At 31.7% G+C, this 14,168-nt stretch overlaps 1 protein-coding gene across 1 annotated transcript in view; it reads right to left on the bottom strand.

Annotated features, from left to right (window-relative positions):
* Window positions 1–14,163, bottom strand: part of LOC117213238 (ubiquitin carboxyl-terminal hydrolase 16-like) — a gene marked incomplete at its 5' end in the record, with an annotated part of 36,424 nt that extends 22,261 nt beyond the window's left edge. The window contains 2 exons of the mRNA XM_033458602.1: window positions 5,549–5,770; window positions 14,080–14,163. Coding sequence (XP_033314493.1) covers window positions 5,549–5,770; window positions 14,080–14,163 — 306 coding nt within the window. The remainder of the gene's footprint in view (window positions 1–5,548; window positions 5,771–14,079) is intronic.
* Between the last annotated feature and the right edge of the window lie 5 nt (window positions 14,164–14,168).

The raw sequence follows: 14,168 nt of genomic DNA, 5'->3' as shown, positions 1-14,168 counted from the left end.
AAAATCCGTCGAGACTTGACCCAGTACTTATACATGTATTTGACAAATTGTCGAAGTTAATTTTCTCGACAACAAAGCCTTATATGAAAAAAAAATTGCATTCTACATTTTGGTCTTTTTTTTATGTAAAACATCGCCTTCCAGGTTGTATCACCGGTTACCTAGCATCTTGTATATCATCAATCATTATACTACAGAGTCTTCAGGTGATTGCCAAATATCTTTTTCTCTAATACATACAGTAGTGTTGGAAGATAATTAGATATTTTTAACAAAGGTTAGAAAGAAGGCAAATATTGTTATATCATAGAAGAAAGTTCCAATGGACTAGAACCAAAGAATACAATGTCATAAACTATAACTTACAACACTATTCATTATGAAAAGCAAAGAAACAAAGTGGAAAGTATTTTTTGAAACCTTAAAGCTAGATATGTGAGCAGAGCTGAAGGCAGTTATAAACCTGATTAAATCGAAAAGAGCTATGCATAGCCCTAATGAAAAATGCGGCAGAAGGAATCTTTCAAGGTCATTACTAAAAATTATGATATAGCTGAATGTATACTCAAACAAACATATAAAGGAAGATAAACAGGATGTAACAGAAATTGATGCGAGTGATAATAAATTGCTCAGCGCTATTGTAGTATCGTGGACGAAAGGCCTAAGAGACATCGGGCGAACTATAAACAATGTCGCGAGAAAGCCGAAGTACCGATAGGCCCAACAATGTATCGTCGATCCTTCAATCGAATAGTTTCGCGGAAAAGGCCTGCGTGACCCTGGTCACGAGCGGTTGCGGAACACGTGCTTGGTGGGGCTAAGACAAAAGACAAAGGAATGCTAAGGGAGAAAGATGAATTAACAGTCAGAGTGTTAGTTGAGAAGTCAGAGAGTGCGAATTGCGTTGTCGAATGTCAGATTTCTCATTGATACCGCAGCAGGAATAAACCTAATAAAGGAGAACGTTCAAACCTCTAGCCTAAAGACTTTCCTAATGGAAAATGACAAACACACCACCGACAAAACTTGTAATCTAAACATGCTCAAGAAGAATCACCAATTTCACGTAGTCCCTGACAACTTTCCCCTAATAGAAGATAGAATAACTGGACTCCCATTCCTTACAAAGTACCAATACAACGTTACTAACGATAAACTAACCTGGGACGAGATTATACTACCATTCCAGAACACCGATAACGAGATAGGACCAGGTGAAACTTTAACTTCAACCCAATACATCGAAGGAAAGCCCACAACAAAATGCTTTATCAACACTGGTAAGCAGATCTGTCATATTATAAACGAAATAGAAAACCCCATAAGCTAAGACAAATTAATAAATTTGCATAAATAATACGTACCAAACATATTGATCCAGAACTTCGAGAACCCCTTGAGAAATTCCTTATCGATTACCTAGACGTTTTTAACATGGAAACAGACTCACTACCATACACTAACTTAACCGAACATACAATCACACTCAAGACAGACAAACCTATAAACATCAAATCTTATAGACTGTCCGAATGTCATAAAAAAGAAATTGAGACTCAAATCAACGACATGCTAAGCAAACGTATCATAGAACCATCGGATAGTCCATATAACGCACCAATTTGGGTAGTTCAAAAGAAATTAGATGTCAGGTAAACAAATATGGAGAAAATTAAATATGGAGAAAATTAAACGAGCAAACAGATCAAGACGCGTATCCTTTGCCAAATTCGGACGAAATACTCTATCACTAAGCAAAGCTAAATTTTTCTCAGTTCTAGACCTCTCGTCAGGATTTCACCAGATACCTATGGAACAAAAATCCAAAAAATTTTCAACTCCACAAGGTCATTTCTACCATAATCGTATGTCTTTTGGCCTCAAAAACGCATCGGCAACGTTCCAACGCATGATGTATACCGCCTTATGGTGATTAGTAAGAAATATCTGTTTCATATACTTAGACGATATCATAATATTCGGAAGCACCATCCAAGAGCACAACCGAAATCTAGCCATTGTATTAGACAGATTACAAAATTTAAGATTAAAGATACAACCGGACAAATGTGAATTTGTGAAACTAGAATTAGAATATCTAGGACATTCTTTTATTACTATAAAAGAAGGAGTAAAACCCAACCCTAAAAAGATTCAGGCCGTGAAAGATTTTAAAATACCAAAAACCGCGACTCACATAAAATCATTCTTAGGACTCGTTGTGTACTACAGAAAATTTATAAGCAAATTTTCTAAAATCGCGAAACCACTGACAGATCTCACAAAGAGAGATACTCCATTCCACTGAACTGATAAACAATAGCTTGCATTTGACACACTGAAACAAAAACTCTGTGAAGCTCCTGTACGACAATACCCAGACTTAAAAAAACATTTACATTAATAACAGACGCAAGTAACGAAGGATTAAGAGCAATGCCTACATATCCCGAACCTTGAACCCGCCTGAGAAAAACTATTCCACAACCGACAAAGAGTTACTAGCAATAGTATGGCCAATCAAAAGACTAAGGCAATACCTACTTGGTAGAAAATTTAAGATTCAAAGTGATCATCAAGCTTTAAAGTGGTTAAAAAATGTTAAGGATCCCTCATCGAGACTCATGCGATGGCGCTTCAGACTCGAGGAGTACGATTATGAAATTGAATACAAAAAAGGAAAAGAAAATACAGTTGCAGACGCTCTATCCAGATTGTATCCTATCACCAATGAAGAAATCCAATCCGATCTAAAAAAAACCCGAACTATTATGACGAATATATCGACTGGAAAACCAATATATCACCCCAGCTCCAACAACTCAACAACCTAACAAACCACACTTTAAACAAATTACAAAGACCGAACTAGGAGACTTTAACGAACAGCATCGGTTGCATCAATTAACTAAACATTTTATTAAACACCAAACTGGACACTTGCATATAGGAATAAACGACAATAGCTTCAGCACATTAGAAAAGGTAAACATTCAACTCATGCTAAGGTATCTAACAGCCAGATTCCCTCAAATTAAACTAATATTTGGACAAGATCCGCCAGTACACTACGATAACGAACAAAAACAAACAATACTACGCGAAAATCATAACGAAATAGTAGGACACTTAGGTATACACCGCACCGTGAAACGAATACAAGAATACCATCACTGGACAAACCTAGAGCAAGACGTCACAGAATTTATACAGAACTGCGAAACCTGCCAACGAGAAAAATTAAACCGTATCAGGACCCAAGAGCAACCCATAATAACTGACACATCCGTTAACCCTAGTGATAAAATCGCAATGGATATATTCGGACCTCTCACCAAAACTAAACAAGGCAACCAATTTATCCTATCTATCCAAGATCAATTAAACAAATATCTCGTTCTCATACCTTTAAAAGATCTAACAGCCAATTCGATCATTAACGAACTTTTGGATCACTATGTGTACATATTTTCCGCACCGAAAAGTATCCTCACGAACATGGGACGAAACTTTATATGTAAACTGATGGATACAATTGCAAAGGCTTTCAAAATTCGACACATAAAAATTACTTCTTTCCACCCGCAATCTAACGGATCTCTCGAACGAACACATGCTGTAGTAAAAGATCTTATTCGAACTTGTACAACCGACCGACAAAACGATTGGGACGAAAATTTAAAACTAATATGCATGGGATATAATACTTCAGTACACGAAACGACCGGACATACCCCATTTGAATTAACATTCGGAAGACAAGCTAACATGCCATTCTCAATATCAAACAACCCCACCCTAACTAAAGATCAATTATTTAACCTCCGGAAAAATCTACATAACGCTAATCTACATCAAATTCGAAAAATTATCAAAACACAAACGATATTCCAAGTAAAAGATAAAGTATGGGTACATAACGATCACAAAACCAACAAATTAGACCACGAATGGCTAGGACCGGCAGAAATCCTCTCATCCCATCCCACTTATCTTATTGGATATTCCAATGGCCAAACGCAAAGAATCCACGGTAAAAGATTAAAGCCTTATTTTTCAGGAAGGAGACCATAACATGGATAATTTTAGCCCTCGAATACATCTAAAGCAATCTAGTAGTAAGACCACTAAATTATGCCAACGTTTTCTTAGAACATATCGACAAAATTATCAATACTATCATATCAGGAAAACAATGAATGGAAAATAACACAAATTTATCCGATACCTTTCAAGTATTTATCGCACCCGTAGTAGAAACTGACTTAATACTAACCAACTCAGAACAATACACCTTCGTCGATAGCCACTACTTAAACAAATATTGTAAACGAACGTTAATCATCCACATTTGTAAAAGAACTCAACTCAATAGAATCAATTCACCTGAACGTAGAATAGAATTAATTAATAACCAACAAACCGTCAAAACTTGCCCGACTGCTGTCTCCAAGCTGGAAGAATTGACGTTCGTATCTTTACAAACAGAAAACCATTATATTATTATTCCTACGAAAAATGTACAAATGTAAACTTTTCAAATGTCTACATCGATTACTTCCTAAAAATGTATGTATCAAATCCCTACCGTAAGCCTACCAAAGCGCTCACGTAAACAATATGCATCAAAAATTCATCCATCAGCCCATGGGACGGTCACTTTCCAAAACATTACCGAAAATGAAGATAACGGGATCATTCAAATCAGGCGACCCACCAGAGCCATACACTTCAACGGAGCAAAGCAAATCTAACGTCCATTTATCTACACAGCCATCGAAACAATAACCAAATAGTAACGGAATAGCCGCCTCTGAGATACACCAGATAACAACCCCTCCAGAGGGACTAAAGTCTCAGTCTGTTGTAACATTTTGAATCAGTCTGTTGTAACATTTTGAACCGTCACTCTGTTGGATCTTCATAATAAATTCTATTACCATATACAAAGTTCAATTTCTTCACCTTATTTGTGAAATGTTCGAACTGCGACACGAGGAGATCACGGGCGATCTATTATTTTCGTGACTTTATGTCTTCTACGTGACACTAGCGTTGTCAAGAGAGTGTGGCCCACGTAAGAGATAGCGTTCGATCCGTAGTGACGAGAGTTGCAAATTAACTATCTAGTTATCTTAATTATAATTTTAAATAATTTCGTTGGTTGTTTAACAATGTCACATGATGATTCCGAAAAATATGATAATATCATAAATAAGATACCATGTTATTCTTGTGTATTATAACTATCAAATATTGACTTCTACAACATTGCAAAAATACCTCTTAGGGTGTGCTATACAAAAAATAGCACAGTATTTACAAGAAAATTGAAAATCTTAATGAAGAATCTATTTCATTGCATTACTGTAATAATATTTAAGAATGAATAAAGAATTCGTAACAATATTATTTTTTCATGTAATAATATTTTTTAACACAATTTTAATACTTTTAATTCTTTTTCTCTTATTCCGTTCTTAACATAATTCACTGCTGAAAACATTACTATATATAAAATGAAATAAAATAAATATATACTCACCCTGAGATCTTCATTTCGTACTATTTCTAGAAGATGTCTGAGAAGTTCATGCGAATCATGTTGCCCTCCATCCATACATTGCGTTGTTTTCTTTTTAAACGAGTTTAACAACTCTGATGGACGATAAGATTGACGTTCATCAGTATTTTGCATTTCTGTAAGTGTTTTGCATAAAATTGAGGTAAAACTGCCCCAACCTTCTAAAATACCCTCTATTGGTGGCTAAAAAATATTTTGTTAATAATATTTAAATAATTTATGTAATGGCAAGTTATTTATGGCATAATATTACTATAAGCATATAATATCACTAAATGTATAAATATTATAATGCACATCTTGTAATATAAAAAGGACTTAATCCAATTGACAATTATTACAAAATTATACATAGAACCATTTGAATAAGCTGCTTGCTCTTAACGATATAAAAAACATATCGAGAAAATCTTACTTAATTTTAAATGGAACATAATCTGCGATATTAGTACTTTATAGAAATATAACAAATGACGAAACACTTATTCATTAAAGAAAGGAATGTTTCAGTACTTGCAAAAACATTATGTGCTTTTCTTATAATTATACTTATAATCTTATGACTACAATTAAATCTGTTTTCAAATCTGTTTATCTGGAGCTCTTATATTTTTAATAATTATTCTATAATTTACATGCATACATTGTCTAATCTAAGATATAATTATGTCTTTAAAAATTTCTCAGATCATCTCAATTGTTGGTGTAATATTAAAGGGAATGAATTTACATAAAAAAATAAGTTGAAAATTTAGTGACATTTTTTCATAAGCTTCATTTTGGAATAAATAGATGTTGAAGATTCATCGAGAATACATACAAACATTTGACTGTACTGTGTATACTAATTTACATTAATTTTTGTTACGATCATATGTACATATTTATAAACACTACTAACGGTGGCCTGACACCTACAATTCCTAAAATTTTTACTTACAAAAGCGATGCGGAAAAATAGATTTTCGAGATTAGATTTTTTCTCAAAACGTGTGTATAATTGATAGTGCAATCATTGATAAATTTTTTTCATGACTTAAATTACTCCGATAAAAAAATGGTGACAAAAAATAATATACCAACTACTTCCAGGAAGACATTGTAAAGAGGAGGCTTTAATCAGATTTATGTTAACAAGCATGTTTGAAGGAAATAAACTTATAACGGAAGTTTGATAGTTCAAAAATTTAGAAAAATTTGGAGCTCTGCAAAAAAAATAGCTCAGGTGGTACCAACGAAAGTACGAAGTTTTTCTGAAACTGTCACACTGCACAAGTATGATAGAAATCTTCATGCGTGTAATAATATAATAAAATTCTACTTGTGTGTATATTTTCGTCTCCTAGATAGTTTTGTATAAACATATGTACTACTGTGTACTCATCTATTTATATGAATTTTGATAATCCGATAGACTTTCATTCTTTTAAAGAAGCAAGAACTATTCCGCTACGTACATGGAGTGTATAGTAAAATCGCAATTATACATTGTGCGTTATGCGAAAGATATTTCTGTTTTAAAAAGAGTATCATTATTGTAACTTACGTAACCACCACAGTAAGCACAACCGTGCGAAATATGTACATATATTTTATTCTACTATCATAAAAGTATAACCATAACTACACTTATAACGCTTGCAAATTAGCAGTCTTAATGAATTCATAGTCGAAATTTCAGTGTCTCTGTCATATAGCATATACTTATAATAGTATATAATACAAGTATATACATATAATAAACTATCTATTTGAGTGTCATCAAAAATTAAAACTACAAAAAATTAAGGAAGAAAAGCTTTTCTCAAAAATTCTTTACACAGTATAGAGCATAGAAAATGTCAAAACTATAATCCCCTTTTCCACTTGTGATTAGTCGCGCGCGACTCTCAGTCATACAAAATCCATTGTTGAATATGGTACAATTCCTATACGCGCTGCCACGCCTAAGGATGCGATGTCGCGGACGCGAAATTGTGCGAAGTCAAGATCAATTGTACGCGACTACAAAGTATATGAAATACATATATGTCATACCCACATCCAGAACAACTACATGTGACTGAATGTTATTTTACGTCTTTTCAAGGCGTTTTAATATATAATAGTATTACCTTATATTGCTATGCATTATTATATAATAATAACATATAATATCATATTATAATAATATATAATATTATAATTTATAATACCTTTAACATAAATAATTAATATTATAATGATGAGAGATTTTCTACCGTGATACTACACATATGTTTGGTTGTTAACATTCGACAGAAACTCCAAAGTTAATTATCTTATTTATATCCTTTAGTTTTTCCAAAAAAATTTTTTGTTTAGTACTAACAGTTTCTCGACATAACTAGGTTACTAGCTTTTTATGACGAATGATTTAATGAATTGATTAATATGTTAAAAAATGTATGGTTTCACTAAAAAAAATTAAGCTGACCTGTATTTGGCATCGCGCGCGACTAGCCGCAAGTGGAAAAAGGTTCTAGGTTCTAGCTACGCATTATACAGCCGACAAACCAACCAACCGAACAGTTAAAATCACATAACTATGCGACGGTGTCCATATATATATATATATACATATGCATGTGTGTAAGTCAGCAGCACGTCGCGAAATAGAAAAGGTTCACCAGCGCCGTGTCATGCGGAAATAAACATTTGAGAGGGTCGTACAGCGTGCCCACCCCACAGTGGGGTCCGCTTCATTTTCGTATCAGTCAGAGAACACTATTGCAATAATGAAACTTTTTTATTTTTTATTTTTTGTTAATGAATGATTGAAGTGAAACCAAACACGACATTGTTATCGTATTGTTTACGATAATGAGATACGTGCGAACCAATCGTATATAGGGTAGGGCATAACTTAACGTGATCAGCGTTTTTATAGGAGGATGTGTAAAGAACGCATAAAGGTCAACTTCGTTTTTCTAGATGAAATTACATATATTTTTTACATACATTCATTCTTTGAAGCATTCTACGTCAAATAGTGTCAAAGGACAATATTATTATTATTTTAAATGTTAAATTGCTGAATGAAGATTTAACCGAACTGAAAATACGCGACGTTTGGCCGTATCATAGAGTCATCGCTCTTCCTAACATTTCTTAAAAATGATTAAGAACAGCGCCCCACCGGTTGATTTTCGGAATCTCAATCCTAACCGACGCTACACACAGTAGAAGCAACTAGATCCCAAGCACGGTATCCAATACCAATTGAATCACGTCAAAAATTAACTCTTCAGATTTCTAGCTTATGATGCCTCATTAAGAGATTAAAAAATAGGCAGGAAAATTATATTACTTACTGTATTAATAAACAAATATGTATATACAGTAATATAATTTATATTATATAATAATATTAATATTAATAATAATTTATATTATATAATAATATAATATGAATTATATTACTGTATATACGTATTTGTTTATTCGTATCTGTTTCAAGAAGCAATGCTTAGCACATGTCACCGCGCAAATATCACCAGTCCGTGCTTCCTACTTCTGTGAAGTTCTTTCCGCAAAAATCAGTAAATTTGTAAACTCAATATCTCAAGAACTAATTAAAGTTAGTCGTATATATGGAGAGTTAGTGAATTCTTTTTAAGAAACACAATCAAATAATCTGAAAAATATGTTCCACGTAGAAAAACGAACTTGATCATCTTCGCTCGAAAAATAACTACGTAAAAAATATTCGCCTTCATTAAAAAATGTATCTGTCTTATGCCATATAATCTTCATATGAAAAACTTTTTGTAGCTGCAATACATTAGAAAATATGTAAAGAACTGTCCGGAGTTACCGTGGACACTCTGTATAAGTATGTGATAAAAATTAATATCTCGTACACCATAACATCCGAATGTAAATAATGTTCCCTTTGATCCTAATGATCGTCAGAAAATGGTTCGTTAAAAAATGGCCTCTTTTATTAGTACGAAAATTGTGTTTTTCTTTAATCTTACAAATTTCTTATATTTAAAAAAGACAACATGATCAATGACATTCAATTCTATAAAAAGACAGCCCTTTCCAACGTTTATGCTAGTGAAGAGAATTTTTAAAAGTGAAAACAACTTTTCCAAACATTCCTGAATAGAAATCGTAAATGGTAGTCTGAAACCGTCTGTACTGCCGGTCGCTTGTTTCTCACTCATAGAGCTGCTATATGCCGGATATTAATTTTGATTACTCGAAGGAAAACGAAAGAAACATAGCGTATTATAATTACGTAAGATCACAGGAGATTACGATCTACTCGAATTTTTACAATTTTTGTAACCATACATACTGAAGGACTTCATTTATACATATAAAACTGACAATAAGAAAAGTTTTACTATAATACCGAAAATCCAAATTCCAATTTATCTATATTTTGTAGAATTGTTTGAAGTTTATGAATATTCAATGAAATAACATTTTACAACAAAAATTAACAATTAATTCGACAAGATTTAGATACTTAGTAACTATATATAACTATATATACTATATTACATATATATAGAAACTATATATACGTAATTTAATTTAAAAAAGCTACACAAAATAATAAAAACTAATCAAAAGATTAAAAAATTATATATATATTATTCAATGGACAATATATTATTCAGCACAGCTGTTAAACTTTCAGGGTGCCGACTTTTTATGTTCATAGTTTCATTTTTAAAAAAAATTGGTTTATATATCCCCCACACATCCTTCTATAAAAGCTAATCGCGTCAAATTATGTCCCCCCTCTAAACCATCCAACTTTCATTTAAAACATATTTCATTAAAATCATTACTTGCGCAGTAATGGAAGTGCTGCCTGGCGATCGTATCAAATATTAACTAGAGTTAGGGCCCTCCAAAAGGCCACTTTCACCTTCGTATCGGTGAAACAACACTAATCCAGAGGCAACATTTTTATTTTATATTTTTTCTTAATAAAAATTTCATTAATACATTGAATTGAGATTTTTCTAATTAAAGTGAGATCAAACTTCATATTGTTATAAAATTTTATAGTAAATTACATTACCCAATTTTATAACAATATCGTGTTTGGTCTCATTTTAATCAGGAAAACCACACCAATATGTTAATGAAACTTTTATGAACAGAACATTAAAAATAAAGAATTTTCACTGTTGCATTAGTATTGGATTTGCCGCTACAAAGCTGAAACTGTGCGACCCTCTCAAGTCAATGGTAGTATCCATGTGATGCGATAAAGATGAAATTTCATACAATTCCAGTGATAAATATGACAGCTATTATCGCACGAATGCCATGTAGAAGGCTCCCATTTAACACTAGGTTTTACGAACATTTCGATTGGGTCAAAATGACGCGCATCCGTAGAGATAGGTATACCACATAGAAAACTTAAAAACTAGAAAACCTTGAAGAAAATGATTTTCGATATATATTTGTCTCGTTAAATGGATAAGAGTCAGTATAAATGATAGAAGAAAAATATAAACGTCTCGTGTAATTTACCTCACGAAATTCGAAATGCGTCGAAATGACGCGTCCCGTAAATCTAGTGTTAAAATGTGTCTGTTTCGTGTCGTATTGGTTGATCAGTCGATTTGTTAACTGTGCAATGTGCAACTAAAATCTAGCCTATAACTATAAAAAATTAAGTATCAAAAGATTATAAAACTTTTAATTTAGCTGCTTTTTATATCACGTGCAGTTTTGTAAATATTCAAAACTACACAAAAACTTGTATTTGTTTTGAAGAATGGTTTCATCTTTATTAAATGTTTGCTTGCTGGAACTAAGAATGGTTTCATTATTAGCGTAATTTCTATAAACTTTCAAATTTTTCTGAATTTTCGAGTCACCGGATTTCTCTTGCTAACGCGATGCAAGTAGATGAAATGAAACTTAGACCATTTACTCCGCAGCTATTTTTGTATAATTGATAACAGCTTAAAATTAAAGATCTCTTTTCAAAATTTATTGATCCTTTAATTTTGTTACTTAGTATACAGAGTATGTAGATTAATCAGGATTTAAATCGATCCCTGCGAATATTTCCGAAACTCATCATGATACTGAAAAATATTTCAAACAAGAAGTAAGTGGTTTTGAGGGGAACATAATGTGATGACATCAGGTTTTTGTAGCTGGACACATAGAGGACATATGAAGGTCATCTTCATAACTTTCAACTTTAATGAAACTCATTAATGAAACCATGTATTTTTTAATACATTAATTGTTTCACCTTAGCTATTTTCTGCAAAGAGTTATTAACTTATTTATGTCGAGAAACCATTAGTTTAGTAAATATTTTAACTTTCGTTCAGCGAAACCTCTACATTCGTCACATACTTTCGGCAAGAAAATGTTACGATATTCATCCAAAAATCCAGTATTCATTACTAAAGTCTAGATTAGATTAAAGTCTAGGTCTAGATTACTCTAGACCCGTACTGTTTGCCTTAAGCAAATACACATTTTTTAATATATTTTCTTGGCCTTAGCTATACATATATTGGTTTTATAATTTTTTTAATATCTTAATAATCTAAATAGTATACTTCAAATAGACACTTGTTTCTCATTCGGCTGTTGCTAGCATCTTCTCAAGAGTTCCAATATTCGTACAAAAGAAGACTGTTAAGAACGTATCGTTGCCAACGTTGGTGATCCAAAGAACAATACTTCAAGAAGGAGTAAGAATAAAAGAGAACAATGCGAAATGAACACGGACGAAAGACGAGAGGAGAGATAAACAAAACACTTGAATTTATTGTCACAAAATGCAGTTAGATTGAAATAACTAAAGTAACAAATGAATTTAAGCTAACACTGAATACCAAGTGCAGCAGCAAAAAGATCATACGAGATAAGTTTAACAATTAAGACTATTTATTAATTCGATTCGACACTGAGAACTAATTATTCTCTTTTTTGTTAATTTTTATAATACAAAAAGTTAATTCTACATTTATCCAATTTAATATTTGTTCGTCCTTCAGGAACAGATTAATGACAATATATCCTTGTGGAAAATTATATATTATTTTATTTACTTATTTTTTATTATTTAAAAACTAAAAAATAAATGTAGAGAACAGTAAACATTATGAAATAAACTGCATCTAGTTCTGGAAATTAAGCAAGTGAAAAATAAAGACGAAGAAGATGAGTCAAGAGTTAGGCAAAAAGAAATAAACTATTTTACGCAAACAAATAGCTATACGATTGAATAAAAAAAGACAACAAAATCTTACAGAAACAGAAAGGAATGAAATCAGTAACTATATATTCTATGAGGTTTCACTGTTTTCAGATTTGTTTTCTCCGTCCTTCGCACGACAAGTTTTAAAAGATCAGAATTAAAATATCTACTAAACTGAGGCTATGCACGCACTAACAACAATTTATCGCATTGGTTTATAAGTTTATATGGACATGTGCGTATTTGACTACGCGACTGTAAGACGATTTTTGTTATTAGAAGAAGAAGAAAAAATTAAACTTTTAATTGATACAAGAAAGAACGACAAATTAGTGCTAATAATACTTTTGTGTATAAAATACCAAGATAGAAATAATGCATTTAAAAAAAATATATATGGTTCCACTAAAAAAATAAGATTGTCCTCCATATGTTCTATACATTTCTATCTACAAAAAATCATTAATATCAAATAGTACTCTCCTCGAAACAGTTTAACTTTTGTTCGAAGTATTTTCCACTATCATGAATAGAGTGCGAATTTTTATGCAAATTCATATTTTTCAGAATATAATTCAAAAAATAGAGAATTGGGTGGAGAAATTTCAATAGAAGATTGTTTTACGTACCAAACATAACAAACACTATACTTTGGGTATTTTATACATTTCTTCATATTATACGCGTTGTATGCAATTTTAAACTTTCAAATTTCCTACAAATGCATGGAAATCCGCAGTCTAATCATGAATAGTTTCGGAGATATTCATAAGGATCGATTTAAATGGGACATCCTATATAATGTTAATATAAATACAATAATTATATGGAATAATATAAATAACTATATAGGATAATATAGAATAAACATAGAATTGCAAATGATTATTGCTCAGGAAACTAATTTTTTATGCTGGTAGCAACTAATTATAAATTAAAGAAAGATGCATTTACTGCAAAGGTATTAGATACTATTAATTTAAATACATAAAGTGTATGCAAATATTATTTCTACAAATATTATTCGATATAGCTCAGATTTATTTCAACACATTAAAAGAATGGAATTTAACTTATTTTGTACATGACTTGTTTAGAGTAATTCTATTTTTCAAAAAAATTAAAAAAGAAATATTGTATATGATACAATCACGTTTATATGTTAACTTTGATTAAAAAATTCATTAAAAAACATTTAATTCAATTTCCATTTTTATGTCTCGTTACGTGTTATTTAGTGTATATTGATGGTATACATTTAAAAACAACTTACTAGATCAACTTCTTCTGAGTTATTGGCAAACTTATGTTTGCCTCCTGGTAAAATGAATTTTTGTCCAGGAAGACGCAAATCATCAAGAA

The sequence above is a fragment of the Bombus bifarius genome, unplaced genomic scaffold (genome assembly GCF_011952205.1).
Source record: "Bombus bifarius isolate JDL3187 unplaced genomic scaffold, Bbif_JDL3187 scf7180000008546, whole genome shotgun sequence".
NCBI classification, from domain to species: Eukaryota; Metazoa; Arthropoda; class Insecta; order Hymenoptera; family Apidae; genus Bombus; species Bombus bifarius.
The sequence above is the reverse complement of the archived record's forward strand: the minus strand, read 5'-3'. Positions and strand labels throughout refer to the sequence as shown.